Below are 26550 nucleotides of genomic sequence, written 5' to 3'. Positions count from 1 at the left end.
TAACGCAGTTAAATAATATAAGGTCTTGTTTATTTTAAACGATTTAATTGAAACGAATCAATGCATATGTAACTAATCATATGCTGTAGGCTATGTATCAAAGCCAAGAAGTGCAACATTACTGGTTGACACGAGACGGTTATTGTTCTATTACAGTAAATGTGATTTGTTTCTTGAGAATGTGGTTTACGTCTGTGAGCATTTTTAACGATAAGAAATAGGATAAGATACACCAGGAAAACATCGACCCCGGCAGGACTCGAACCTGCAATCTTCTGATCCGAAGTCAGACGCCTTATCCATTAGGCCACGAGGCCACTACTAATATCAAATGAAAATGTCGATAACTATATCAGAGACTATTATCTGGCAGAAAAAATCACAAGATGATGTAGAAAAAAGCGAAATTATAAATCCTACTATGTTTATGGTTATCTCATGAATATTAAACCAGTAATTCTGACGCTGCACGGTAAACTTCCATTCTCGCTGCAGCCAAGCGGAAGTAGTCTCGGATTTTTGTGCTGTCCAAATCACTGGGTGTCGCTGTGAGGCAAGTCGAGCTTCGCAGAAACACAGTATTTCTTCGGAAAGCGCTGTTGTAGTATGCGTGTGTGCTTCCGAATGTGTCTGTTGCTGTCTATGGTCTGTTTAGGGTCAGTTGCTGCATCTTGGAGCAAAATGTTTACGTTACTATAAAGAAAGAGGGTTGCATGTACAGTAGCATTGACGACCAGCCAGCGTCATATTTATCCAACGGTGGTTAATCAGGAATTCTGAAGTAAGGCGGTCAATGTGAAAAATGAGTTTGTGATCTATCTGATTAAATACATTAACATAAGAAACATGCTTAATCAAACCATTTAAAATACTTGTCCTCGAATGTATGTGAACAGTAAATCAAACCGAACTTTTCATTGTAGCCCCAACTATGTACTTTAAATTTTAGCTCATAAAAAATAATAATAAACTATTATTCATAATAAAAGCAATAATAACAACATTGTATTAATAAAAACAAATTAAATGTAAAAATGTCTATATGAATATTTATATTACACTTTAAATTTAAAAGACACATTGCTTTGAAATATGATTAAGCTTTGCACAAATAACAACATCTTTAAGTCGAAGGAAACACATAACCAAACTTGACATGGTTATTTGTGCAATGTCAGATGCATTTCTGTGTTTGTTTTTCATTCACCAGGTTCTTCTGAGGATGTTTCATCCAAGGCCCTAATAAGATGCTCCGTCTGATATATCACCGGTGGCAGACCATCGTACAACCTGCAGTTTGGTTAAGGTGGTGCTCCACCTCAGTGAAGCCCAAATCCCTGCAGGGCTCAGACCAGACCCGTCTGAACCCCCTCAACATCCAGATGCTCTCCAGGAACCTGCAGGAGCAGATATTCCAGGGCCGGACTCAGGTGTACATGGACGAGGATGTTAAGCGCAGTATAAGACACTTAGAGCAACATGGACTCTGGGGGAAAGAAACAGACCTGTTACCTGACGTAGAACTCAAATTACCTCAAATATACGGCAATGACATTGACGAACATTTCCGATTACTTGCCCAAAAGCAGAGCCTTCCTTACCTTGAAGCGGCCAGCCAGCTTCAGGGAGCACGGCTTCCCGGGATGCCCAAGGAATGGGCCTGGGAAGTGGGCTGGACTCGGTATGGGGCGGGTGGAGAGCAACACAGGGTGAATTTCCCAGATGAGAATGCTATTGTGTTTGATGTGGAAGTCTGCATGGCGGAGGGACACTGTCCTACGTTGGCCGTGGCGGTTTCCCCAACTGCCTGGTGAGGGTTACCGTAACAGTTCAGTATTTACCATTCTTTTCACCACTGATTCCTGAAAACCTTTTTTATTTGGTGTTTCAGGTACTCGTGGTGCAGTAAGAGGCTCGTAGAGGACAGATACATCTGGTCTAGTGATCTGACACTGGCTGATCTCATCCCGCTGGAGACTCCCGCAAACTCCAGCCAGCCGCGGGGCGGTGAGTGGCAGGAGAGGCTCGTGGTTGGACACAATGTGAGCTTTGATCGGACACACATTAAAGAACAGTACTTGCTGAAGGTGAGGACTCATTTAAATCTGATTTTAGATGTTTCTTTCTTTTTCTTTTGATTCTAAGGGTGCAAGGATATTCAAATTCTACATTATTACATGCTACATTCATAAACGATAACTGAAACTGTGAAATCTAAAATGCTAAGAACATTATATTGTACAGCAGGCTTGAAGAAATCTCTTCAAGAAATCTTTCAAGAAATCAAGAAATCAGGCTTGCCCAAATCTTTTGTAAAAAAAAAAAAAGGGTTTGGATGACAAAAAGTTTAGGAATATCTGCTGTGCTGTTAAATGGTAAATAAAATTAAATCTATAAAAAAATCTGTGCTGAAAAGCACATAACAAAATGACTAAAAATTAAACAAATTGAAATTATATCTGGACATATAAATAAAAGCTAACTCTTAATATGAATAAATACTGTTATATGTAACTAATTAGATTTGCTAAAGATCATATATAAAATTATAGGTTTTTGTTAAGATTAAAGGGATACTCCACTTTTTTTCTAAAATTGTTTGGAAATCATTTTACAACTCCCCCAGAGTTAAACAGTTGAGTTTTACCGTTTTCGAATCCATTCATTGGAGTATCCCTTTAACTACAAGTGAACATGCACAATTTACATGCACATTTAAATATCCAATATTAACTGATACTGATAAATTAAACAAAAATCTCTAATATCGGCTGATAACAAACATGATTGTGGTTGATCTGTGCAGGGCTCCAAGATATGTTTCCTGGACACAATGAGTCTCCACATGGCGATCTCGGGGCTGACGGGATTCCAGCGCTCGCTCTGGATGGCCAGCAAGTACGGCAAGAGAAAAGGCCTACAGGAAGTGAAGGAGCACATGAAGCGCCTCGGCTGTCGCCCTGAGGGCCCGATGGTTTGTGCAAACATCGCAGCTCTGGTCCGTTTACAGTGCTGTAGACACTATTAAACTGTATGCATTTCCTCATGCAGATTGGCTCATGGGAATGGGTTGATATCAGTAGCACTAATAACCTTGCTGATGTTCACGCTCTCTACGTGGGAGGAGAGCGGTTGAAGAAAGAACCGAGGGATGTGTTTGTGAAGGGCAGCATGTCGGATGTTAGGACCAATTTTCAGGTAAGCAGGATGTTTAAAGGGGCCATGTTTTTTTGGGGGTTTACTAGAGTTGGTTTTCATGCTTGAATGTTTGATGCTGTCAGTAAACGCTCTGTTTAGTTCCGGCCCTTTATGAAGCCTCGTCTTCTGAAAAGCACAGCTCTGATTGGTCAGCTGGACCTGTGTGTTTTGATTGGTTAATTGCTTCACTTCAAGCATGTTCAGAAATGTGAGAATGGGTTTCTCAGATGTAAACACTAAGGCTGCGTCTGAAATCTGTTTATTTGATGCTCTAGGAGCTGATGCAGTACTGTGCTCTTGATGTTTTAGCCACACACGAGGTCTTCACAGAGCAGCTGCCTCTCTTTATGGAGAGGTATGACATTTTATTTTAGAGCCCGACCGATAAAGGATTTTGAAGGACGATGCTGATACAAATATTTGTTGGTTTGAAAATCCGATATATCGGCCGATATTTTTTTTTAATTTTATTTTTTTCATAAACGCGCAACAAAACATTAACAGATTTTCCTAACATTAGTTATTTGTAGTTATTTATGAGTTTTAACTAAAATAATATGATAATGCATTTTAAAAAGAAACTTGTTTCTTTTATTGTCACAACAGAACAGAGGAACATCAAAGTATATTAAAGTTCTGATAAATAAAATAATAATAAGACCCTACATTGCCTTATAAGCTACCTGCAACCTGGATCAGCAGGTTGCAGGATGTGTTGCGCGTTTTGCCAACAGGAAAGGTGTAGAGTGCCCTCTGGTGGACGAACTATACAACTTCAACACTTATAACTCCTGATACCGATAGTTTGGAAAATGCCTAAAATCGGCCGATAATATCGACCTGCCGATAAATCTGTCTGGCTCTACTTTATTTACATAATCCTGCCCCCAACTTTTCATTGTGACATATTGTGACCTGTCAAATCTGCATTATTCTAGGTGTCCTCACCCAGTGACACTTGCGGGTATGCTAGAAATGGGCGTGTGCTACCTTCCTGTCAATCAGAACTGGGGGCGGTACTTGGAAGATGCTCAGGCCACTTATGATGAACTGCAGAGAGAGATGAAGAAATCATTGATGAATTTGGCTGATGACACCTGCAAGTTATTGGAGGATGATCGGTAAACATGCGTTAGTTCGCCTCTTTTTTTCATAATATCCATTAGAGTCCCTTAAAGGTTCACGAAACCCCCTGTTTCAGCACCAGTCAGTTCTCACCACAGTCTTGAGAAGTGGATGTGGTAAGCCGTGGAGTGGAGAGGGAAGATGGGAGACCGATTCATACAGTTGTATTTCGGTCTCATTGAGTTAAAAGCATCAAAGTTTCCCACAAATGCACACTGCAATTTAGCATGACACGTAACGCAATATATACATTTAGGAAATTTGGTTTAGGGTTTCCTGGCCTTTTAAGGAAAAATATCTGCTTTTTCAGATCATTCAGTTCTTTATTTACTTACTTGTAATTGGACTAGTGTAAAATAGATTATCCTTACAGATTTAGTGCTCTATAATCCATTATTTAGTGATTATCGGTGTGGTCTGCTGTTCAGGTACAAAGATGATCCCTGGCTGTGGGATTTGGATTGGGACGTTTTGGACTTCAAGCTGAAGAAAATCCCTGTAAGCAAGAAGAAAGCCAAACTGGAGGCTGAGGCAACAGCAGCAGCCAAACAAAATGCCCCCAAAGACTGGGACGAGGGTAAGGGTTTTTCATTTGCACATTTGATCTTGCATTATCTGGCATTATCAGTAGCTGGCTTGAAACAATATTTTTCTTTCTTGAAATGTTTAAATAGTTCACTTTTAGTTCTTTATAATACACTAAAGTCCAAACGTTTGGGGTCGGTAAGATTTTTAAAAATGTTTTTGAAAGAAGTCCCTTTGATCACCAAAGTTGCATGTATTTGAGCAACATATACAGTAAAAACAGTTTAAAATAACTGTTTTCTATTTGAATATATTTTTATATGTATTTTTTCTTCAATGTCACATAAGCCATGTTTCCATCCACTTGTCAATCGAATTATCTGAAATTCGGTTAAAAAACTCATGCGGATAAAGCTGGTGAAAGTGTGTTTCCATCCAACGGCTTTAAAGCGAATAAAAACCTGTACGTAATGACGTCACATGCTGTTTTGCGATCAAATTGGTATATCGAATTGATTTGAGACATTTTAAGGTGTTTCCATTTATTTTCGCACTGAATCGAACAACATTCAAGCAAACTTTTGTGAACAAAGTTTTGTTAGACAAAACGGATCGCGCCATCTACCAAAAAATGATCAATATTTCACAAGTTGAAGGCTAATAATGCTTATGTGCCAGCGACATATGAATGGGATAATGTATAGCGAGGCGGTTGTTGTATTCGCCTCACAACCGCCTCGCTATATATTATCCTGCTTATTACATATAAATAAATCAATCATTTGACACAAAATATTGACTTAAAAACGAGTTTATTGATTTAAAAACGAGTATTGCTTCTGCTAAAGAAAATGTCTGTTCCGTCTCTGAACTGCGTCCATGGCAACGGTGTGTTATACTAGCAGCGCCGCAGTCTGTTAACTAGAAATAACAGACCACATTCTACATTAGAATTCAATCAAGCCACGTTAGCAAAACTAACCCAAGAAAACAGCGACGCTATAAACATTGCTATGATGATGCGATGCCGATGCACGTATGCCCGACGACAGCGGAGGTGACTGTGGTTTGGGAACGAGCGCTCAATCAGTTCTGGGAGATCGTGGTTCACGGAAACCCTTTGGTTGAAGCATCTTTTTGCTTTTTCCACTTATATCTGTCTTTGTTGACATCCGCCATGTGTGCGCAAACAGACTGGCCGGAAATGAACTCGTCTTCTGACGTGTTGCAACCATAAAAGGGCATAAAACTTAATCGCAATTCATTATTTATTCGGCAAATAATGTTTCCATCAGCTTTTATCGCATTAGCTGTATATCGATCAAGAGAAAATTCGATGAGACCGAACGTATTTCATTTGAGTCGATTTTCATGAAATTTCATCGAATTTTTCTGTTTCCATAAGGCTTTTTTCATTCGATATCACTTAATTCGGATAAAAACGTGTCGATGGAAACATGGCTATAATCTGTTAGAAATTATTCTAATATGCTAATTTAGTGCCTCTCATTATTATTAATCAGTTGTGATGTTTAATATTTTTGTGGAAACCCTGATACATCTATTTTTGAAGAATTCTTTGATGAATAGGAAGTTCAAAAAATTATTTGAAATAAATCTTTTAAAACATAAATGTCTGTACTGTCCCCCTTTTAACCCTTCTTCTTCCAATTATATTCATCGGACCGTTTCCTCTTTAGTAATAAAATATACAACAAAATATGCTTTATTTTATTCTTCTGGAGTTGGTACTCTAATATCAGGAGAGTTTTATATCATCGCAACAGTTAGAGATCCATTCATGTTAGATACAGATCCGGGTCACTAAATGATTGGCAAACATTCATGCATTTAAGGGTTACATTTTCAGCAGCATTTCTCAGAAATTGCTTACTGCACCTTTAATTGATCAAATCGTGCGGAACCGAATAATAGCGTTATTAACCCTCTGTTCCAGACCCAGGTCCTCCTTCAGAAGCTGAGGCTGATTCACACCCCAGCAGAGAGCTTTTACAGAGACTGAAGGAGACCGTCAGCTGCCTGCCAAAGAGGAGACAGCACTTACCGGCCCACCCCAGGTGAGTGCCGCCCCACGTGATCCCAGTTGGGTTAAATAACACAGGGTTCGTAGAACAAATTTTGTATGTTGTTTATGGTCAGCTGGTACCGTAAGCTATGTGTAAAGATGTCTGAGGCCGAGGACTGGATTCCTGGACCCAGTCTCATTAGTCTGCAGATGAGGATCACGCCAAAGCTGATGGGCCTCACATGGGACGGCTTTCCCCTACACTACACCGACCAGCACGGCTGGGGTTACCTGGTACCAGGCCGCAGAGATAACCTGGACATCTCAGAGGATAGTGAAGGCCCTGTATGTCCATACAGGTAAAATAAAGTGAGGATACTAATGTGTTTATTAGGAAATTATACTGTGGCTTGACATCATCCTTCTTAAAATTTGGTTTCCAGGGCAATTGAGAGCATCTATAAGGAGTATTGTGAGCGGAAGGGGAAGGAGCAGCCCCAGTATGTGGACAGCACACTTTCTGATGACCTCATGTTGACGGACAGTGCCGTGTGGCAGAAGGTCAGAGCTTTGCTGTGTTACTAAACAGGGTTTTTTAGGGCTGGTATTTTCTGTGAAAGTATTTGCATGTTTTTGTCGCATGTGTAGGTTGAAGAAGTGAGTCGACTGGAGGTGTTTGATGATGAAGTGCTGAGCACAGCAGGCCCATCCAAGAGGATCAAGGTTCGCTTCATTTAAACCTTATGATAACCAAAAAGAAAACAAAAAAATTGAAGAAAAAAAAAGAAGAAGATATTTCGAAAATAGGGCTGTCAAACGATTAATCGCGATTAATCGCATCCAAAATAAAAGTTTGTGTTTACATAATATATGTGGGTGCACTGTGTATAATTATTTTATATATATATATATATATATATATATATATATATATATATATAAATACTCACATATGCTTGTATATATTTAAGAAATATTTTCATGTATATACTATATAGAGATTTATAAATAATCTATATTATATATAAATATAAATATTTTATATATAAATAATGTTTTTTTCTTAAATATACATGCATGTGTGTGTATTTATATATATAAAAAATAATTATTCACAGTGCACCCACATATATTATGTAAACACAAACTTTTATTTTGGATGCGATTAATCGTGTTTGACAGCCCTATTAGAAAATTAAATTTGATTTGAGTTAAATTTTTAAATATCATTATCGGATGATATATTAAATAGTATTAAATTGTAATTCATATTTTGAAATATTATCAAAAAATATAAACATAAATTATATGATATATTATAATTTAATAGTATCTGTATATCATTTAATATGAATGATATTTCTAATTCAATTCAAACTAATATTTTTTATATTGTAATATTATTTTCATAATATAATACTATGATGAAAATATTATGAACAATATAAATTAAAAAATTAAATTATATATTAGATAACTTACTGTCTGATATATTTTGTATTATTTAATATTTTTAAGTAATAAATGTTAAATTTCTATATACTTTTTTATTTACATTTTTTCTATTTACATTTTTATATTTCTATAGACTAAGATTAAAATATTAAAAAAGTTAAAAAGTATTCATATCATATGATATATTAAATAGTATAACATTTTTATTATTTAAAATATTAATTAAAAATAAAAATGTTTTGCAAATGTTTTTATAGGGTGAACTTTTGTTGTAATATTACCTTTATTTGCTCATTAGAAAAAACAAAATTCATTAAGCGAAAACGGGAACAGCGAGTGTCCCTATCACCATGGAAATGGACCATACAATGATGTCAACATCCCTGGCTGCTGGTTCTTCAAACTGCCTCATAAGGTACAGGATTGTGTTTCTGTCCACTTCGTGCAATGCAGTCATTAAACCTTTAAACTCAAATTTTTTAAAATCACAGGACGGAAATGAGAACAATGTGGGCAGTCCATTCTCAAAAGACTTCCTGTCCAAAATGGAGAGCGGTACGCTTCAGGCTGGACGTGAAGGCACCAACGCCACACGGGCGCTAGAGATCAACAAGATGATATCCTTCTGGAGAAATGCCCAAAAACGCATCAGGTTTGAGACTTTCGAATGTGCTCTTATAAACATTTTGAAACGTTACAGCTGATATTTCATCTGTTTTGTCTCTCTTTGCAGGTCCCAAATGGTAGTGTGGCTCCGCCGGGCAGAACTGCCGCGCGCCGTCAGACTGTAAGTTAACAGCGTCTTCTGGTGTCTTCTTCATTTGAATACAAACTTTGCAACGTCTGACATTCTCTTCGCTCCTTCATCAGACATCATGACTTTGATGAGGAAGGGAAATATGGTGCCATTTTGCCGCAGGTCATCCCAGCTGGAACGGTCACTCGCAGGGCTGTCGAACCCACGTGGCTGACAGCAAGCAATGCTCAGGTACCACAACTACAGCGGAGTGCAGTGCTCGCTCGCTCCAAAAAAATGACAGTTCACAATTAATGAGATAATTAATTATTTAAATTAACTATTTTATTAATATGTACACTACTAGTCAAAAAGATTGGTACAAATACCTTAAAATAGTCAAATTGTGAAATATTATTACACTTTAAAATAACAAAACTGCATTTTCAGCATCATTACTCCAGTCTTCAGTGTCACATGTTCTTTCAGAAATGATTCTAATATGCTGATTTTCTGGTCAGGGATCATTTATTAACACTATTTTTGTTGCTTAATATTTTTGTGGAAACCGTGAATTAACTTTTATTCAAAAAGGTTGCATTAAAATAATCAAGTGACTGTAAAGACATTTATAGTGTTACAAAAGATTTCTATTTCAAATAAATGTCGGATCAGTAAATTCAGATTTGCCATCACAGGACAAAATTACATTTTAAAATGTATTTAATAATGTTAAAGTTGTTCAACTTTTTTTAACCAAATAAATGCAGCCTTAGTGAGGATATGAGACTTTTTTCCAGTCTTCTTCTTTAAAACAAAATCTTAATTATTCCAAACTTTTGATCAGTACTGTATATAATATATATTTTTGTATTATTTAGTATATTTCATTATAGATTATACTTTTTTTATATATATTGTTTTTTATACAGTTCATTTAGATCTATCATATCAGCCACATAAGAAAAAATGCTTTGGTAAAATGCTTTTGGTTTACTTGCTTTGGTAAATCATAATTAATGACATAAAGGTTATTGAAATGGACAAAACTCAAAATTATAAGATAAACTGAGTCAGTTATGACAAAAAGTCAAAATTATGACAAAAAATTTGCCACAATTCCAACTTAAGGTGTAATTTTGATGTTTGATCTCATTATGACTTAGGATGTCGTTATTTTGACACTGTCAATTTCGACATTATGATGTAGTATCTCATAATTTCTACTTTTTTCCAAAATGTTATCTTTATTTGATCTAAATTAGACTTATCTGTGTTATTTTATGTTTGTTTGATTTTTAAAGTTATATACACTATTTATCTAGCCTGGCTGCGCCCTCCTACGCACTTCCGCTCAATTTCATTTTACGTCAGTACTGCGCCTGGGATCGCTCCATATCCTTAGGTTTCCAGAAATCAATTTTTTGTAGGACCAATCAGCGAATAGAGGGAGTGGCTGAGAACGATGACGTTGATGTAAGCGCGTCAGTTTGAGTTCAGTAATGGCAGCGGAGAAAGACGGAGAAAAGCTATTCGGCCCGTTGTTGGAAAAGAAACTGCCGAATATACAGAATTTAAAGCCGGATTGTTATCGTCTCACCTCTTGTTGCACAACGAAAGTTTGGAAGTTTGTGCTGGGCAGCTCGTGCACGATGACCGTGACATTTTGGACGGACGGTTTAGCCTGGTGTTCGCGGTGGTTGACTTCAACTATGGTTGAAGATCCGCTCAGGAGTCATGTCAGTCACTCATATTCCCAACTGTATATTTACTGATTCCTGTGATGAATAGAACATTTTGAGCCCCTTTGTGCACTCGTGCAGGAGGTTGGTGTGTCATTTTTACATGTTGTAAATCATACAAATTGGTTGTGATTTTTTTAAAATAATTGTCATAAATAAAAATGTTAAAAACCATACTTTGAAGATATTTGATTTTTAGTTTTAGATGGCAATGGTTGATTTGTTTTACTAAAAAAACTAAATGCCACATAAAAATGTACAAACACATACTTTGAAGACCATAATTAAGGTAATTAAGAAACAATAAGATGTAATATGAAAAATTGTTGTTTATTACACATCTGCAGATATAGACAAGACTGATCATTCACTGTAGCTGCTACAGCATTTGCGGCAGATCAGAAAACAACCACAGCTTCGTATTTTTAATGATTAGACACAGCTTCCACCATTGAATGTATACATCACTGTCCTTCGTGTCAAATATACATTTCGAATTAATAATTGTTCCTAGAGTAACAAAACCTGCGGCGCTCGTTGACTGAAATCCTGGCTATTGTAAACCTAATCCTCTGATCATTCGCACTTGTTGTTTCCAGCCATTTCGGCGCGTGACATACGTCACTAACGACACCCCGTTAGCGATTGGCTATGGCAGATCGTGAGTGACTTTGGGCAGATCCAATAGATTTGAACTTTAATAGTGAACCCGCCTACAAGGAAGGAAACGTTTCTCAATGGAGCGGTTCCAGACTCTATGTGGAAATGAAATGAACTAGAGTCTGGTTGAACCAGGCTACTATTTATCTACAGCACTTTGGTAAATTTGTATGGTTTCGAAAAACAAATATAATTTGAGTTCAGTTGAGAATTTTTACATTATAATTATTATTTACCAAAGTATTGTTTTTTTCATATGTGTGGAAATGGGCTTTTGAGCAGTTTGTGTTTGTCTGCAGAAAGACCGTGTCGGCAGTGAGCTGAAGGCCATGGTGCAGGTGCCTCCTGGTTATCACCTGGTGGGAGCCGATGTGGATTCCCAAGAGCTGTGGATCGCTGCCATGGTGGGCGAAGCACACTTTGCAGGAATGCATGGTATTGCAGATGCTGTTTCCTAGCCATTAGATGCCATAATGCTTCTATGGGACAATCTGCACCCCATAGGTCATTCTTAATCTCTGATTTCCAGGATGCACAGCGTTTGGATGGATGACGCTCCAGGGAAAGAAAAGTCAGGGCACGGACCTGCACAGCCGCACCGCAGATGCTGTAGGCATCAGTCGTGAACACGCCAAGGTCTTCAACTACGGACGGATTTATGGGGCCGGCCAGCCGTTTGCAGAGCGACTGCTCTTGCAGTTCAATCACCAACTGAGCCAACAGGAAGCAGCCAGTAAAGCTCGGCAGATGTACGCTTTTACCAAAGGACTGCGCAGGTAGGCTAATAAAACCTAATTTATGGTTTAATTAACTGTGTATGCTATGTTTTGTGTCTGTTCAGGGACACCTTTACTGAAGGTTTATTAATGTGCTCCGTCCCTGTTAAAAAGAAAAGAAAACTTTACTTTTAAAGTAAAATATAAAATAGATTTATATTACATTACTTTACAAAAAATGTTTTTAAATAATATTATTTAAAAAGTATGTGTATTAAATTATTACTTGTTTTTTAAAATATAATCAAAAAATAATATTATAAAGTATATAAAATAGTATTACATTCTGATTGTATTTTTTTTAAATATTAATACAAATATATATATATAAAAAAATTTAATTAAATAACTGAATGTGTGCAGATATCACATTTATTGATAATGGGCTGTTATCACATTTTTTTGATTATGTGCAGATATCACCTGTCTGAGGAGGGGGAATGGTTGGTAAAGAAGTTGGATGTAAAGGTGGAAAGAGCTGAGGATGGCACCGTCTCACTCCAGGATTTGCGTAAAATCTCAAAACTGGCATCTCAAAGGTCTGCTGACTACCATAGCTGCCATGCAAGCCATTTTATGAAGGTCTTATATTGGACAAATCCAGTGGTGGAATGTAACGAAGTACAAAAACTTTGTTATTTTTTTTGTTATTTTATACACCTTTGTCTCACCAGTGATGTTTGGATGCCATAGAGCCTCCATTTTTGCACTCAGGTTTGCACTAGAGGGCCATGGGACTTAGACCTGAGTGCAAAAATGGAAGCTCTAGACCCTTCCAGAGTAGCATTTATGCCTACCACGTAGCATTTATGCCATTATAAATATCTCAATATCTCAGCTCTGGAAGGGTCTAGAGCCTCCATTTTTGTACTCAGGTCTAAGTTTCGTGGCCCTCTATCAGAATCCAGAGTTTCAAGAAGATCAGAGCAACTCAAAATTTTGACCCGAAAAAAAAAACGACAGTGGTACCCCTGTCGTTTTTTTGTTTTTTTTGGTGCGAAAAAATAAGTTTCTCCAATGTTCTTGAAACTCTGGATTCTGATAGAGGGCCATGAGACTTAGGCCTGAGTGCAAAAATGGAGGCTCTAGACCCTTCCAGAGCTGAGATATCGAAATTCAAGAATTCAAGAAAAAAGTTTCTCCAATCTTCTCAAAACTCTGGATTCTGACAGAGGGCCACGAGACTTTTACCTGAGTGCAATGGAGGCTCTAGACCCTTCCAGAGCTGAGACATCGAAATTCAAAATTTCAACCCGAAAAAAAACCACAGTGTTACCCCTTTCGTTTTGTGTTTTCGGGCGAAAAATTAAGTTTCTCCAATCTTCTCAAAACTCTGGATTCTGATAGAGGGCCACGAGACTTTGACCTGAGTGCAAAAAAGGAGGCTCTAGACCCTTCCAGAGCTGAGATATCGGAATTCAAAATTTTGACCCAAAAAAAAAAAACGACAGTGTTACCCCTTTCGTTTTTTTTTTCGTTTTCGGGCGAAAAATTAAGTTTCTCCAATCTTCTCAAAACTCTGGATTCTGATAGAGGGCCACGAGACTTTGACCTGAGTGCAAAAATGGATGCTCTAGACCCTTCAAGAGCTGAGATATCGAAATTCAAAATTTCGACCCGAAAAAAAAACGACAGTGTTACCCCTTTCGTTTTTTTCGTTTTCGGGCGAAAAAATAAGTTTCTCCAATCTTCTCAAAACTCTTGATTCTGATGGAGGGCCACAAGACTTTGACCTGAGTGCAAAAATGGAGGCTCTAGACCCTTCCAGAGCTGAGATATCGAAATTCAAAATTTTGACCCGAAAAAAAAAAACGACAGTGTTACCCCTTTAGTTTTTTTTCATTTTCGGGCGAAAAATTAAGTTTCTCCAATCTTCTCAAAACTCTGGATTCTGATAGAGGGCCACGAGACTTTGACCTGAGTGCAAAAATGGATGCTCTAGACCATTCCAGAGCTGAGATATCAAAATTCAAAATTTCGACCCGAAAAAAAAAACGACAGTGTTACCCCTTTCGTTTTTATTCGTTTTCGGGCGAAAAATTAAGTTTCTCCAATCTTCTCAAAACTCTGGATTCTGATAGAGGGCCACGCGACTTTGACCTGAGTGCAAAAATGGATGCTCTAGACCCTTCCAGAGCTGAGATATCAAAATTCAAAATTTTAACCTGAAAAAACAACAACAGTGTTACCCCTTTCGTTTTTTTCGTTTTCGGGCAAAAAAATAAGTTTCTCCAATCTTCTCAAAACTCTGGATTCTGATAGAGGGCCACAAGACTTTGACCTGAGTGCAAAAATGGAGGCTCTAGACCCTTCCAGAGCTGAGATATCGAAATTCAAAATTTCGACCCGAAAAAAAACGACAGTGTTACCCCTTTCGATTTTTTTCGTTTTCGGGCGAAAAATTAAGTTTCTCCAATCTTCTCAAAACTCTGGATTCTGATAGAGGGCCACGCGACTTTGACCTGAGTGCAAAAATGGATGCTCTAGACCCTTCCAGAGCTGAGATATCAAAATTCAAAATTTTAACCTGAAAAAACAAACACAGTGTTACCCCTTTCGTTTTTTTCGTTTTCGGGCAAAAAAATAAGTTTCTCCAATCTTCTCAAAACTCTGGATTCTGATAGAGGGCCACAAGACTTTGACCTGAGTGCAAAAATGGAGGCTCTAGACCCTTCCAGAGCTGAGATATCGAAATTCAAAATTTCGACCCGAAAAAAAACGACAGTGTTACCCCTTTCGATTTTTTTCGTTTTCGGGCGAAAAATTAAGTTTCTCCAATCTTCTCAAAACTCTGGATTCTGATAGAGGGCCACAAGACGTTGACCTGAGTGCAAAAATGGATGCTCTAGACCCTTCAAGAGCTGAGATATCGAAATTCAAAATTTCGACCTGAAAAAAAAAACGACAGTGTTACCCCTTTCGTTTTTTTTCGTTTTCGGGCGAAAAAATAAGTTTCTCCAATCTTCTCAAAACTCTGGATTCTGATAGAGGGCCACGAGACTTTGACCTGAGTGCAAAAATGGATGCTCTAGACCCTTCAAGAGCTGAGATATCGAAATTCAAAATTTCGACCCGAAAAAAAAAACGACAGTGTTACCCCTTTCGTTTTTTTTCATTTTCGGGCGAAAAATTGAGTTTCTCCAATCTTCTCAAAACTCTGGATTATGATAGAGGGCTGTAAGACTTTGACCTGAGTGCAAAAATGGAGGCTCTAGACCCTTCCAGAGCTGAGATATCGAAATTCAAAATTTCGACCCGAAAAAAAACGACAGTGTTACCCCTTTCGTTTTTTTTCATTTTCGGGCGAAAAATTGAGTTTCTCCAATCTTCTCAAAACTCTGGATTCTGATAGAGGGCCACGAAACTTTGACCTGAGTGCAAAAATGGAGGCTCTAGACCCTTCCAGAGCTGAGATATCGAAATTCAAAATTTCGACCCGAAAAAAAAACGACAGTGTTACCCCTTTCGTTTTTTTTTCATTTTCGGGCGAAAAATTGAGTTTCTCCAATCTTCTCAAAACTCTGGATTCTGATAGAGGGCCACGAAACTTTGACCTGAGTGCAAAAATGGAGGCTCTAGACCCTTCCAGAGCTGAGATATCGAAATTCAAAATTTCGACCCGAAAAAAAAAACGACAGTGTTACCCCTTTAGTTTTTTTTCATTTTCGGGCGAAAAATTGAGTTTCTCCAATCTTCTCAAAACTCTGGATTCTGATAGAGGGCCACGAAACTTTGACCTGAGTGCAAAAATGGAGGCTCTAGACCCTTCCAGAGCTGAGATATCGAAATTCAAAATTTCGACCCGAAAAAAAAACGACAGTGTTACCCCTTTCGTTTTTTTTCATTTTCGGGCGAAAAATTGAGTTTCTCCAATCTTCTCAAAACTCTGGATTATGATAGAGGGCTGTAAGACTTTGACCTGAGTGCAAAAATGGAGGCTCTAGACCCTTCCAGAGCTGAGATATCGAAATTCAAAATTTCGACCCGAAAAAAAAAACGACAGTGTTACCCCTTTCATTTTTTTTTTCATTTTCGGGCGAACAATTGAGTTTCTCCAATCTTCTCAAAACTCTGGATTCTGATAGAGGGCCACGAAACTTTGACCTGAGTGCAAAAATGGAGGCTCTAGACCCTTCCAGAGCTGAGATATCGAAATTCAAAATTTCGACCCGAAAAAAAAAACGACAGTGTTACCCCTTTCGTTTTTTTTTTCATTTTCGGGCGAAAAATTGAGTTTCTCCAATCTTCTCAAAACTCTGGATTATGATAGAGGGCTGTAAGACTTTGACCTGAGTGCAAAAATGGAGGCTCTAGACCCTTCCAGAGCTGAGATATCAAAATTCAAAATTTCGACCCGAAAAAAAAAAACGAAAGTGTTACCCCTTTGGTTTCTTTTAATTTTCGGGCGAAAAATTGAGTTTCTCCAAACTTCTCAAAACTGTGGATTCTGATAGAGGGCCACGAAACTTTGACCTGAGTAAAAATGGAGGCTCTAGACCCTTCCAGAGCTGAGATATCGAAATTCAAAATTTCGACCCGAAAAAAAAAATGACAGTGTTACCCCTTTCGTTTTTTTTCATTTTCGGGCGAAAAATTGAGTTTCTCCAATCTTCTGAAAACTCTGGATTCTGATAGAGGGCCACGAAACTTTGACCTGAGTGCAAAAATGGATGCTCTAGACCCTTCCAGAGCTGAGATATCGAAATTCTAAATTTCGACCCGAAAAAAAAAACGACAGTGTTACCCCTTTCGTTTTTTTTTTTTCATTTTTGGGCGAAAAATTGAGTTTCTCCAATCTTCTCAAAACTCTGGATTCTGATAGAGGGCCACGAAACTTTGACCTGAGTGCAAAAATGGAGGCTCTAGACCCTTCCAGAGCTGAGATATCGAAATTCAAAATTTCGACCCGAAAAAAAACGACAGTGTTACCCCTTTCGTTTTTTTTCATTTTCGGGCGAAAAATTGAGTTTCTCCAATCTTCTCAAAACTCTGGATTATGATAGAGGGCTGTAAGACTTTGACCTGAGTGCAAAAATGGAGGCTCTAGACCCTTCCAGAGCTGAGATATCGAAATTCAAAATTTCGACCCGAAAAAAAACGACAGTGTTACCCCTTTCGTTTTTTTTCATTTTCGGGCGAAAAATTGAGTTTCTCCAATCTTCTCAAAACTCTGGATTCTGATAGAGGGCCACGAAACTTTGACCTGAGTGCAAAAATGGAGGCTCTAGACCCTTCCAGAGCTGAGATATCGAAATTCAAAATTTCGACCCGAAAAAAAAACGACAGTGTTACCCCTTTCGTTTTTTTTTCATTTTCGGGCGAAAAATTGAGTTTCTCCAATCTTCTCAAAACTCTGGATTCTGATAGAGGGCCACGAAACTTTGACCTGAGTGCAAAAATGGAGGCTCTAGACCCTTCCAGAGCTGAGATATCGAAATTCAAAATTTCGACCCGAAAAAAAAAACGACAGTGTTACCCCTTTCGTTTTTTTTCATTTTCGGGCCAAAAATTGAGTTTCTCCAATCTTCTCAAAAGTCTGGATTCTGATAGAGGGCCACGAAACTTTGACCTGAGTGCAAAAATGGAGGCTCTAGACCCTTCCAGAGCTGAGATATCGAAATTCAAAATTTCGACCCGAAAAAAAAACGACAGTGTTACCCCTTTCGTTTTTTTTCGTTTTCGGGCGAAAAATTAAGTTTCTCCAATCTTCTCAAAACTCTGGATTCTGATAGAGGGCCACGAGACTTTGACCTGAGTGCAAAAATGGAGGCTCTAGACCCTTCCAGAGCTGAGATATCGAAATTCAAAATTTTGACCCGAAAAAAAACGACAGTGTTACCCCTTTCGTTTTTTTTCATTTTCGGGCCAAAAATTGAGTTTCTCCAATCTTCACAAAACTCTGGATTCTGATAGAGGGCCACGAAACTTTGACCTGAGTGCAAAAATGGAGGCTCTAGACCCTTCCAGAGCTGAGATATCGAAATTAAAAATTTCGACCCGAAAAAAAAACGACAGTGTTATCCCTTTCGTTTTTTTTCGTTTTCGGGCCAAAAATTGAGTTTCTCCAATCTTCTCAAAACTCTGGATTCTGATAGAGGGCCACGAAACTTTGACCTGAGTGCAAAAATGGAGGCTCTAGACCCTTCCAGAGCTGAGATATCGAAATTCAAAATTTCGACCCGAAAAAAAAACGACAGTGTTACCCCTTTCGTTTTTTTTCATTTTCGGGCGAAAAATTGAGTTTCTCCAATCTTCTCAAAACTCTGGATTCTGATAGAGGGCCACGAAAGTTTGACCTGAGTGCAAAAATGGAGGCTCTAGACCCTTCCAGAGCTGAGATATCGAAATTCAAAATTTCGACCTGAAAAAAAAACGACAGTGTTACCCCTTTCGTTTTTTTTCATTTTCGGGCGAAAAATTGAGTTTCTCCAATCTTCTCAAAACTCTGGATTATGATAGAGGGCTGTAAGACTTTGATCTGAGTGCAAAAATTGAGGCTCTAGACCCTTCCAGAGCTGAGATATCGAAATTCAAAATTTCGACCCGAAAAAAAAAAAACGACAGTGTTACCCCTTTCGTTTTTTTTTTCATTTTCGGGCGAAAAATTGAGTTTCTCCAATCTTCTCAAAACTCTGGATTCTGATAGAGGGCCACGAAACTTTGACCTGAGTGCAAAAATGGAGGCTCTAGACCCTTCCAGAGCTGAGATATCGAATTTCAAAATTTCGACCTGAAAAAAAAATGACAGTGTTACCCCTTTCGTTTTTTTTTTCATTTTCGGGTGAAAAATTGAGTTTCTCCAATCTTCTCAAAACTCTGGATTATGATAGAGGGCTGTAAGACTTTGACCTGAGTGCAAAAATGGAGGCTCTAGACCCTTCCAGAGCTGAGATATCGAAATTAAAAATTTCGACCCGAAAAAAAAAACGACAGTGTTACCCCTTTCGTTTTTTTTCATTTTCTGGCGAAAAATTGAGTTTCTCCAATCTTCTCAAAACTCTGGATTCTGATAGAGGGCCACGAAACTTTGACCTGAGTGCAAAAATGGAGGCTCTAGACCCTTCCAGAGCTGAGATATCGAAATTCAAAATTTCGACCCGAAAAAAACGACAGTGTTACCCCTTTCGTTTTTTTTCATTTTCGGGCCAAAAATTGAGTTTCTCCAATCTTCTCAAAACTCTGGATTCTGATAGAGGGCCACGAAACTTTGACCTGAGTGCAAAAATGGAGGCTCTAGACCCTTCCAGAGCTGAGATATCGAAATTAAAAATTTCGACCCGAAAAAAAAAACGACAGTGTTACCCCTTTCGTTTTTTTTCATTTTCTGGCGAAAAATTGAGTTTCTCCAATCTTCTCAAAACTCTGGATTATGATAGAGGGCTGTAAGACTTTGACCTGAGTGCAAAAATGGAGGCTCTAGACCCTTCCAGAGCTGAGATATCGAAATTCAAAATTTCGACCCGAAAAAAAAACGACAGTGTTACCCCTTTCGTTTTTTTTCATTTTCGGGCCAAAAATTGAGTTTCTCCAATCTTCTCAAAACTCTGGATTCTGATAGAGGGCCACGAAACTTTGACCTGGGTGCAAAAATGGAGGCTCTAGACCCTTCCAGAGCTGAGATATCGAAATTCAAAATTTCGACCCGAAAAAAAAACGACAGTGTTACCCCTTTCGTTTTTTTTCATTTTTGGGCGAAAAATTGAGTTTCTCCAATCTTCTCAAAACTCTGGATTCTGATAGAGGGCCACGAAACTTTGACCTGAGTGCAAAAATGGAGGCTCTAGACCCTTCCAGAGCTGAGATATCGAAATTCAAAATTTCGACCCGAAAAAAAAAACGACAGTGTTACCCCTTTCGTTTTTTTTTCATTTTTGGGCGAAAAATTGAGTTTCTCCAATCTTCTCAAAACTCTGGATTCTGATAGAGGGCCACGAAACTTTGACCTGAGTGCAAAAATGGAGGCTCTAGACCCTTCCAGAGCTGAGATATCGAAATTCAAAATTTCGACCCGAAAAAAAAAACGACAGTGTTACCCCTTTAGTTTTTTTTCATTTTCGGGCGAAAAATTAAGTTTCTCCAATCTTCTCAAAACTCTGGATTCTGATAGAGGGCCACGAAACTTTGACCTGAGTGCAAAAATGGAGGCTCTAGACCCTTCCAGAGCTGAGATATTGAAATTCAAAATTTCGACCCGAAAAAAAAACGACAGTGTTACCCCTTTCGTTTTTTTTCATTTTCGGGTGAAAAATTGAGTTTCTCCAATCTTCTCAAAACTCTGGATTCTGATAGAGGGCCACGAAACTTTGACCTGAGTGCAAAAATGGAGGCTCTAGACCCTTCCAGAGCTGAGATATCGAAATTCAAAATTTCGACCCGAAAAAAAAACGACAGTGTTACCCCTTTCGTTTTTTTTCATTTTCGGGCGAAAAATTGAGTTTCTCCAATCTTCTCAAAACTCTGGATTATGATAGAGGGCTGTAAGACTTTGACCTGAGTGCAAAAATGGAGGCTCTAGACCCTTCCAGAGCTGAGATATCGAAATTCAAAATTTCGACCCGAAAAAAAACCGACAGTGTTACCCCTTTCGTTTTTTTTCATTTTCGGGCCAAAAATTGAGTTTCTCCAATCTTCACAAAACTCTGGATTCTGATAGAGGGCCACGAAACTTTGACCTTATTGCAAAAATGGAGGCTCTAGACCCTTCCAGAGCTGAGATATCGAAATTCAAAATTTCGACCCGAAAAAAAAAAACGACAGTGTTACCCCTTTCGTTTTTTTTCATTTTCGGGCGAAAAATTGAGTTTCTCCAATCTTCTCAAAACTCTGGATTCTGATAGAGGGCCACGAAACTTTGACCTGAGTGCAAAAATGGAGGCTCTAGACCCTTCCAGAGCTGAGATATCGAGATTCAAAATTTCGACCCGAAAAAAAAACGACAGTGTTACCCCTTTCGTTTTATTTTCATTTTCGGGCGAAAAATTAAGTTTCTCCAATCTTCTGAAAACTCTGGATTCTGATAGAGGGCCACGAAACTTTGACCTGAGTGCAAAAATGGAGGCTCTAGACCCTTCCAGAGCTGAGATATCGAAATTCAAAATTTCGACCCGAAAAAAAAACGACAGTGTTACCCCTTTCGTTTTTTTTCATTTTCGGGTGAAAAATTGAGTTTCTCCAATCTTCTCAAAACTCTGGATTCTGATAGAGGGCCACGAAACTTTGACCTGAGTGCAAAAATGGAGGCTCTAGACCCTTCCAGAGCTGAGATATCGAGATTCAAAATTTCGACCCGAAAAAAAAACGACAGTGTTACCCCTTTCGTTTTTTTTCATTTTTGGGCGAAAAATTGAGTTTCTCCAATCTTCTCAAAACTCTGGATTCTGATAGAGGGCCACGAAACTTTGACCTGAGTGCAAAAATGGAGGCTCTAGACCCTTCCAGAGCTGAGATATCGAAATTCAAAATTTCGACCCGAAAAAAAAAACGACAGTGTTACCCCTTTCGTTTTTTTTTCATTTTTGGGCGAAAAATTGAGTTTCTCCAATCTTCTCAAAACTCTGGATTCTGATAGAGGGCCACGAAACTTTGACCTGAGTGCAAAAATGGAGGCTCTAGACCCTTCCAGAGCTGAGATATCGAAATTCAAAATTTCGACCCGAAAAAAAAACGACAGTGTTACCCCTTTAGTTTTTTTTCATTTTCGGGCGAAAAATTAAGTTTCTCCAATCTTCTCAAAACTCTGGATTCTGATAGAGGGCCACGAAACTTTGACCTGAGTGCAAAAATGGAGGCTCTAGACCCTTCCAGAGCTGAGATATTGAAATTCAAAATTTCGACCCGAAAAAAAAACGACAGTGTTACCCCTTTCGTTTTTTTTCATTTTCGGGTGAAAAATTGAGTTTCTCCAATCTTCTCAAAACTCTGGATTCTGATAGAGGGCCACGAAACTTTGACCTGAGTGCAAAAATGGAGGCTCTAGACCCTTCCAGAGCTGAGATATCGAAATTCAAAATTTCGACCCGAAAAAAAAACGACAGTGTTACCCCTTTCGTTTTTTTTCATTTTCGGGCGAAAAATTGAGTTTCTCCAATCTTCTCAAAACTCTGGATTATGATAGAGGGCTGTAAGACTTTGACCTGAGTGCAAAAATGGAGGCTCTAGACCCTTCCAGAGCTGAGATATCGAAATTCAAAATTTCGACCCGAAAAAAAACCGACAGTGTTACCCCTTTCGTTTTTTTTCATTTTCGGGCCAAAAATTGAGTTTCTCCAATCTTCACAAAACTCTGGATTCTGATAGAGGGCCACGAAACTTTGACCTGAGTGCAAAAATGGAGGCTCTAGACCCTTCCAGAGCTGAGATATCGAGATTCAAAATTTCGACCCGAAAAAAAAACGACAGTGTTACCCCTTTCGTTTTATTTTCATTTTCGGGCGAAAAATTAAGTTTCTCCAATCTTCTGAAAACTCTGGATTCTGATAGAGGGCCACGAAACTTTGACCTGAGTGCAAAAATGGAGGCTCTAGACCCTTCCAGAGCTGAGATATCGAAATTCAAAATTTCGACCCGAAAAAAAAACGACAGTGTTACCCCTTTCGTTTTTTTTCATTTTCGGGTGAAAAATTGAGTTTCTCCAATCTTCTCAAAACTCTGGATTCTGATAGAGGGCCACGAAACTTTGACCTTAGTGCAAAAATGGAGGCTCTAGACCCTTCCAGAGCTGAGATATCGAGATTCAAAATTTCGACCCGAAAAAAAAACGACAGTGTTACCCCTTTCGTTTTATTTTCATTTTCGGGCGAAAAATTAAGTTTCTCCAATCTTCTGAAAACTCTGGATTCTGATAGAGGGCCACGAAACTTTGACCTGAGTGCAAAAATGGAGGCTCTAGACCCTTCCAGAGCTGAGATATCGAAATTCAAAATTTCGACCCGAAAAAAAAACGACAGTGTTACCCCTTTCGTTTTTTTTCATTTTCGGGTGAAAAATTTAGTTTCTCCAATCTTCTCAAAACTCTGGATTCTGATAGAGGGCCACGAAACTTTGACCTGAGTGCAAAAATGGAGGCTCCAGACCCTTCCAGAGCTGAGATATCGAAATTCAAAATTTCGACCCGAAAAAAAACGACAGTGTTACCCCTTTCGTTTTTTTTCATTTTCGGGTGAAAAATTGAGTTTCTCCAATCTTCTCAAAACTCTGGATTCTGATAGAGGGCCACGAAACTTTGACCTGAGTGCAAAAATGGAGGCTCTAGACCCTTCCAGAGCTGAGATATCGAAATTCAAAATTTCGACCCGAAAAAAAAACGACAGTGTTACCCCTTTCGTTTTTTTTCATTTTCGGGCGAAAAATTGAGTTTCTCCAATCTTCTCAAAACTCTGGATTATGATAGAGGGCTGTAAGACTTTGACCTGAGTGCAAAAATGGAGGCTCTAGACCCTTCCAGAGCTGAGATATCGAAATTTAAAATTTCGACCCGAAAAAAAACGACAGTGTTACCCCTTTCGTTTTTTTTTCATTTTCGGGCCAAAAATTGAGTTTCTCCAATCTTCACAAAACTCTGGATTCTGATAGAGGGCCACGAAACTTTGACCTGAGTGCAAAAATGGAGGCTCTAGACCCTTCCAGAGCTGAGATATCGAAATTCAAAATTTCGACCCGAAAAAAAAACGACAGGGTTACCCCTTTCGTTTTTTTTCATTTTCGGGCGAAAAATTGAGTTTCTCCAATCTTCTCAAAACTCTGGATTCTGATAGAGGGCCACGAAACTTTGACCTGAGTGCAAAAATGGAGGCTCTAGACCCTTCCAGAGCTGAGATATCGAGATTCAAAATTTCGACCCGAAAAAAAAACGACAGTGTTACCCCTTTCGTTTTTTTTCATTTTCGGGCGAAAAATTGAGTTTCTCCAATCTTCTCAAAACTCTGGATTCTGATAGAGGGCCACGAAACTTTGACCTGAGTGCAAAAATGGAGGCTCTAGACCCTTCCAGAGCTGAGATATCGAAATTCAAAATTTCGACCCGAAAAAAAAACGACAGTGTTACCCCTTTCGTTTTTTTTCATTTTCGGGCGAAAAATTGAGTTTCTCCAATCTTCTCAAAACTCTGGATTCTGATAGAGGGCCACGAGACTTTGACCTGAGTGCAAAAATGGAGGCTCTAGACCCTTCCAGAGCTGAGATATCGAAATTCAAAATTTCGACCCGAAAAAAAAACGACAGTGTTACCCCTTTCGTTTTTTTTCATTTTCGGGCCAAAAATTGAGTTTCTCCAATCTTCTCAAAACTTTGGATTCTGATAGAGGGCCACGAAACTTTGACCTGAGTGCAAAAATGGAGGCTCTAGACCCTTCCAGAGCTGAGATATCGAAATTCAAAATTTCGACCCGAAAAAAAAACGACAGTGTTACCCCTTTCGTTTTTTTTTTCATTTTCGGGCGAAAAATTGAGTTTCTCCAATCTTCTCAAAACTCTGGATTCTAAAAGAGGGCCACGAAACTTTGACCTGAGTGCAAAAATGGAGGCTCTAGACCCTTCCAGAGCTGAGATATCGAAATTCAAAATTTCGACCCGAAAAAAAACGACAGTGTTACCCCTTTTGTTTTTTTTTCATTTTCGGGCGAAAAATTTAGTTTCTCCAATCTTCTCAAAACTCTGGATTATGATAGAGGGCTGTAAGACTTTGACCTGAGTGCAAAAATTGAGGCTCTAGACCCTTCCAGAGCTGAGATATCGAAATTCAAAATTTCGACCCGAAAAAAAAAACGACAGTGTTACCCCTTTAGTTTTTTTTTCATTTTCGGGCGAAAAATTGAGTTTCTCCAATCTTCTCAAAACTCTGGATTATGATAGAGGGCTGTAAGACTTTGACCTGAGTGCAAAAATTGAGGCTCTAGATCCTTCCAGAGCTGAGATATCGAAATTCAAAATTTCGACACGAAAAAAAAAACGACAGTGTTACCCCTTTCGTTTTTTTTCATTTTCGGGCGAAAAATTGAGTTTCTCCAATCTTCTCAAAACTCTGGATTCTGATAGAGGGCCACGAAACTTTGACCTGAGTGCAAAAATGGAGGCTCTAGACCCTTCCAGAGCTGAGATATCGAGATTCAAAATTTCGACCCGAAAAAAAAACGACAGTGTTACCCCTTTCGTTTTTTTTTCATTTTCGGGCGAAAAATTGAGTTTCTCCAATCTTCTCAAAACTCTGGATTCTGATAGAGGGCCACGAAACTTTGACCTGAGTGCAAAAATGGAGGCTCTAGACCCTTCCAGAGCTGAGATATCGAGATTCAAAATTTCGACCCGAAAAAAAAACGACAGTGTTACCCCTTTCGTTTTTTTTTCATTTTCGGGCGAAAAATTGAGTTTCTCCAATCTTCTCAAAACTCTGGATTCTGATAGAGGGCCACGAAACTTTGACCTGAGTGCAAAAATGGAGGCTCTAGACCCTTCCAGAGCTGAGATATCGAAATTCAAAATTTCGACCCGAAAAAAAAACGACAGTGTTACCCCTTTCGTTTTTTTTTTCATTTTCGGGTGAAAAATTAAGTTTCTCCAATCTTTTGAAAACTCTGGATTCTGATAGAGGGCCACGAAACTTTGACCTGAGTGCAAAAATGGAGGCTCTAGACCCTTCCAGAGCTGAGATATCGAAATTCAAAATTTCGACCCGAAAAAAAACGACAGTGTTACCCCTTTTGTTTTTTTTTCATTTTCGGGCGAAAAATTTAGTTTCTCCAATCTTCTCAAAACTCTGGATTATGATAGAGGGCTGTAAGACTTTGACCTGAGTGCAAAAATTGAGGCTCTAGACCCTTCCAGAGCTGAGATATCGAAATTCAAAATTTCGACCCGAAAAAAAAAACGACAGTGTTACCCCTTTAGTTTTTTTTTCATTTTCGGGCGAAAAATTGAGTTTCTCCAATCTTCTCAAAACTCTGGATTATGATAGAGGGCTGTAAGACTTTGACCTGAGTGCAAAAATTGAGGCTCTAGATCCTTCCAGAGCTGAGATATCGAAATTCAAAATTTCGACCCGAAAAAAAAAACGACAGTGTTACCCCTTTCGTTTTTTTTCATTTTCGGGCGAAAAATTGAGTTTCTCCAATCTTCTCAAAACTCTGGATTCTGATAGAGGGCCACGAAACTTTGACCTGAGTGCAAAAATGGAGGCTCTAGACCCTTCCAGAGCTGAGATATCGAGATTCAAAATTTCGACCCGAAAAAAAAACGACAGTGTTACCCCTTTCGTTTTTTTTCATTTTCGGGCGAAAAATTGAGTTTCTCCAATCTTCTCAAAACTCTGGATTC

The 26550-nt window shown here is 38.5% G+C and overlaps 1 protein-coding gene and 1 non-coding gene across 3 annotated transcripts in view; one reads left to right on the top strand and one right to left on the bottom strand.

The window, feature by feature from the left end:
- Nucleotides 1-244: 244 nt before the first annotated feature.
- Nucleotides 245-317, bottom strand: trnar-ucg (transfer RNA arginine (anticodon UCG)). Its single transcript has one exon. It is a non-coding gene; the product is annotated as a tRNA-Arg (tRNA).
- Nucleotides 318-591: 274 nt separating this feature from the next.
- polg (polymerase (DNA directed), gamma) overlaps nt 592-26550 on the top strand; it is a 48671-nt gene continuing 22712 nt past the window's right edge. The window contains exons 1-19 of one of the 2 annotated variants that reach the window (XR_016150620.1): nt 592-781; nt 1211-1810; nt 1892-2087; nt 2807-2974; nt 3052-3198; nt 3474-3553; nt 4137-4319; nt 4752-4900; nt 6806-6926; nt 7009-7233; nt 7318-7435; nt 7523-7597; nt 8628-8744; nt 8821-8981; nt 9063-9116; nt 9200-9317; nt 11767-11902; nt 11997-12243; nt 12660-12864. Coding sequence is in view for 1 of the 2 variants with exons in the window: in XM_089127437.1 (XP_088983563.1) it covers nt 1248-1810; nt 1892-2087; nt 2807-2974; nt 3052-3198; nt 3474-3553; nt 4137-4319; nt 4752-4900; nt 6806-6926; nt 7009-7233; nt 7318-7435; nt 7523-7597; nt 8628-8744; nt 8821-8981; nt 9063-9116; nt 9200-9317; nt 11767-11902; nt 11997-12243; nt 12660-12782 (2981 nt within the window). In the remaining variant the exon portion in view is untranslated. The remainder of the gene's footprint in view (nt 782-1210; nt 1811-1891; nt 2088-2806; nt 2975-3051; nt 3199-3473; nt 3554-4136; nt 4320-4751; nt 4901-6805; nt 6927-7008; nt 7234-7317; nt 7436-7522; nt 7598-8627; nt 8745-8820; nt 8982-9062; nt 9117-9199; nt 9318-11766; nt 11903-11996; nt 12244-12659; nt 12865-26550) is intronic. The other variant, XM_089127437.1, reaches the window with a different exon arrangement.

Source organism: Pimephales promelas, chromosome 25 (assembly GCF_988280905.1).
Source record: "Pimephales promelas chromosome 25, fPimPro1.hap1.1, whole genome shotgun sequence".
Taxonomy (NCBI): domain Eukaryota; kingdom Metazoa; phylum Chordata; class Actinopteri; order Cypriniformes; family Leuciscidae; genus Pimephales; species Pimephales promelas.
Note: the sequence above shows the minus strand (reverse complement) of the source record. Positions and strands in the feature narration are given on the sequence as shown.